This window comes from Neopelma chrysocephalum, unplaced genomic scaffold, assembly GCF_003984885.1.
Source record: "Neopelma chrysocephalum unplaced genomic scaffold, ASM398488v2 Primary Assembly neopelma1_182958, whole genome shotgun sequence".
Classification (NCBI taxonomy): Eukaryota; Metazoa; Chordata; class Aves; order Passeriformes; family Pipridae; genus Neopelma; species Neopelma chrysocephalum.
The window spans coordinates 2,566-4,084 of record NW_020938116.1 but is presented as its reverse complement, the minus strand read 5'-3'; the positions used below and the strand labels follow the sequence as shown (position 1 = coordinate 4,084).

At 61.6% G+C, this 1,519-nt stretch overlaps 1 protein-coding gene across 1 annotated transcript; it reads right to left on the bottom strand.

Moving 5' to 3' along the window:
- Window positions 1–165: 165 nt before the first annotated feature.
- On the bottom strand, window positions 166–1,276 carry LOC113962592 (GDNF family receptor alpha-2-like; the record flags this gene model as incomplete). Its single annotated transcript, XM_027673354.1, has 4 exons — window positions 166–219; window positions 684–859; window positions 938–1,078; window positions 1,167–1,276. Coding segments are annotated over 4 exons (481 nt in total), but the record flags the coding sequence as incomplete, so codon positions are not given.
- Window positions 1,277–1,519: the final 243 nt, after the last annotated feature.

Below are 1,519 nucleotides of genomic sequence, written 5' to 3'. Positions count from 1 at the left end.
CCAGGATCCCCCTCCCTGTGCTCCTTCCCAAGCTTTTTGCACAGGGAAACAGCTCCCAGTCCCAGGATCCCCCTCCCTGTTCTCCTTCCCAAGCTTTTTGCACAGGGAAACAGCTCCCAGCCCCAGGATCCCCCTCCCTGTGCTCCCTCCCTGCCCCAAACCCACCTCTGAGTAGCACAGGTTCTGCTCTTTGGACTTGTTTGGCTTCAGTCCTTGTTCCTGGGGAGGAGAAGGCAGGAAGGGTGAGGGCAGGGATGGGAATGAGGGTTTGGCATCCCGGGTTTCCCTGTGGGAATTGGGGCTCGGAGCCCACGGCTGGGGGGTGAGGCACAGAGAGAAAAGTGAGCAGGAGGAGGAGAGGGATGAGGAAAAGCTCCTCCCTTTTCCATGGGCAGCTCAGGGTCTCCACCGGGCTCCTGCCTGGCACCCCTGCTGCAAATCCCACTGCTGTGGACACCCACTGCCCACAGACCCCATCCCACCCCTCTCCCAAGGGGCAAAACACGGCCCCACAGCAGAAAACACAGATTTTCCATGTTTCCCAAAACCACGTGGAATTGGAGCCACTTTCCCCCCCCGGAGCAGGAGAAGGTGGTCTTGGGGCAGCCACACCGGCTCACCTGGGCAGGCAGGAGGGCCCTGATCCCTGCCTTTCCCATTCCCTTCTCCCAATCCATCCCTACCTGGGCGGAGGTGCAGGCGGGGACGACGCTGGTGTCGTAGATGGTGTTGCTGTCGTTGACGTCGTCGGGCAGGGCCGGGCTCTTCTCCGGCCTGGGAGGCACCGTGACGGGGGGAGAGGGGTTTTTGGGGGCCACGCTCACGTCGCTCCCGTTGCCAAAGGCCTGGATGGCGTTTCCTGGGGGGCGGGAGAGGTTTAAGGGGGGGGGGTGACGCAGCAGGGAGCGGGGCAGGGGGGAGCGAGGGGGAGCCTTACGGAGACAGGGGTTTTCCGTGAAGTCCCGGAGGAACTTCTCGCACTCCTCCTCCATGTTCCCGCTGCCCTTGCAGGAGCACCAGGGCGAGATGGTGATGCTGGTGGTGCTGGCGTCGACGTAGTTGGGGGTCATGTCGAAGCCTGGCGAGGAGGAGGAGGAGGAGGAGGGACAGGGATGAAGCCACGGTGGGAGGGAGGGACCCTTCCCCAGCCCAAGGCCGGCACTCACCGATGAGCCCTGCGTAGGAGCCCAGGCACGCCTGGTAGTTGTCCCCAGGGCAGCTGGTCAGGGACTGGAAGGTGGCCTGGCAGTTAGTGTGGAAATCAGCCAGACGGGACCTGGAAAGGGGAAGAGAAGAGGGAGAGGGATGGGATTGCACTGCCTGTCCCAGCACGGAGCAGCTCAGCAGAGATTTAAACACGATAAAGGGGAAAATAAGGGGGAATATAAAGAGGATAAATGGAATAAAAGGAAGGAGACCTAAACGAGAGCTGAACTCAGGTGGTGAAACTTCTTGTCCCACCTCTGTCGCCCCGCCCTGACAAGGATGAGCCTGCCCCCATTCCCGAGGGAATGAACCC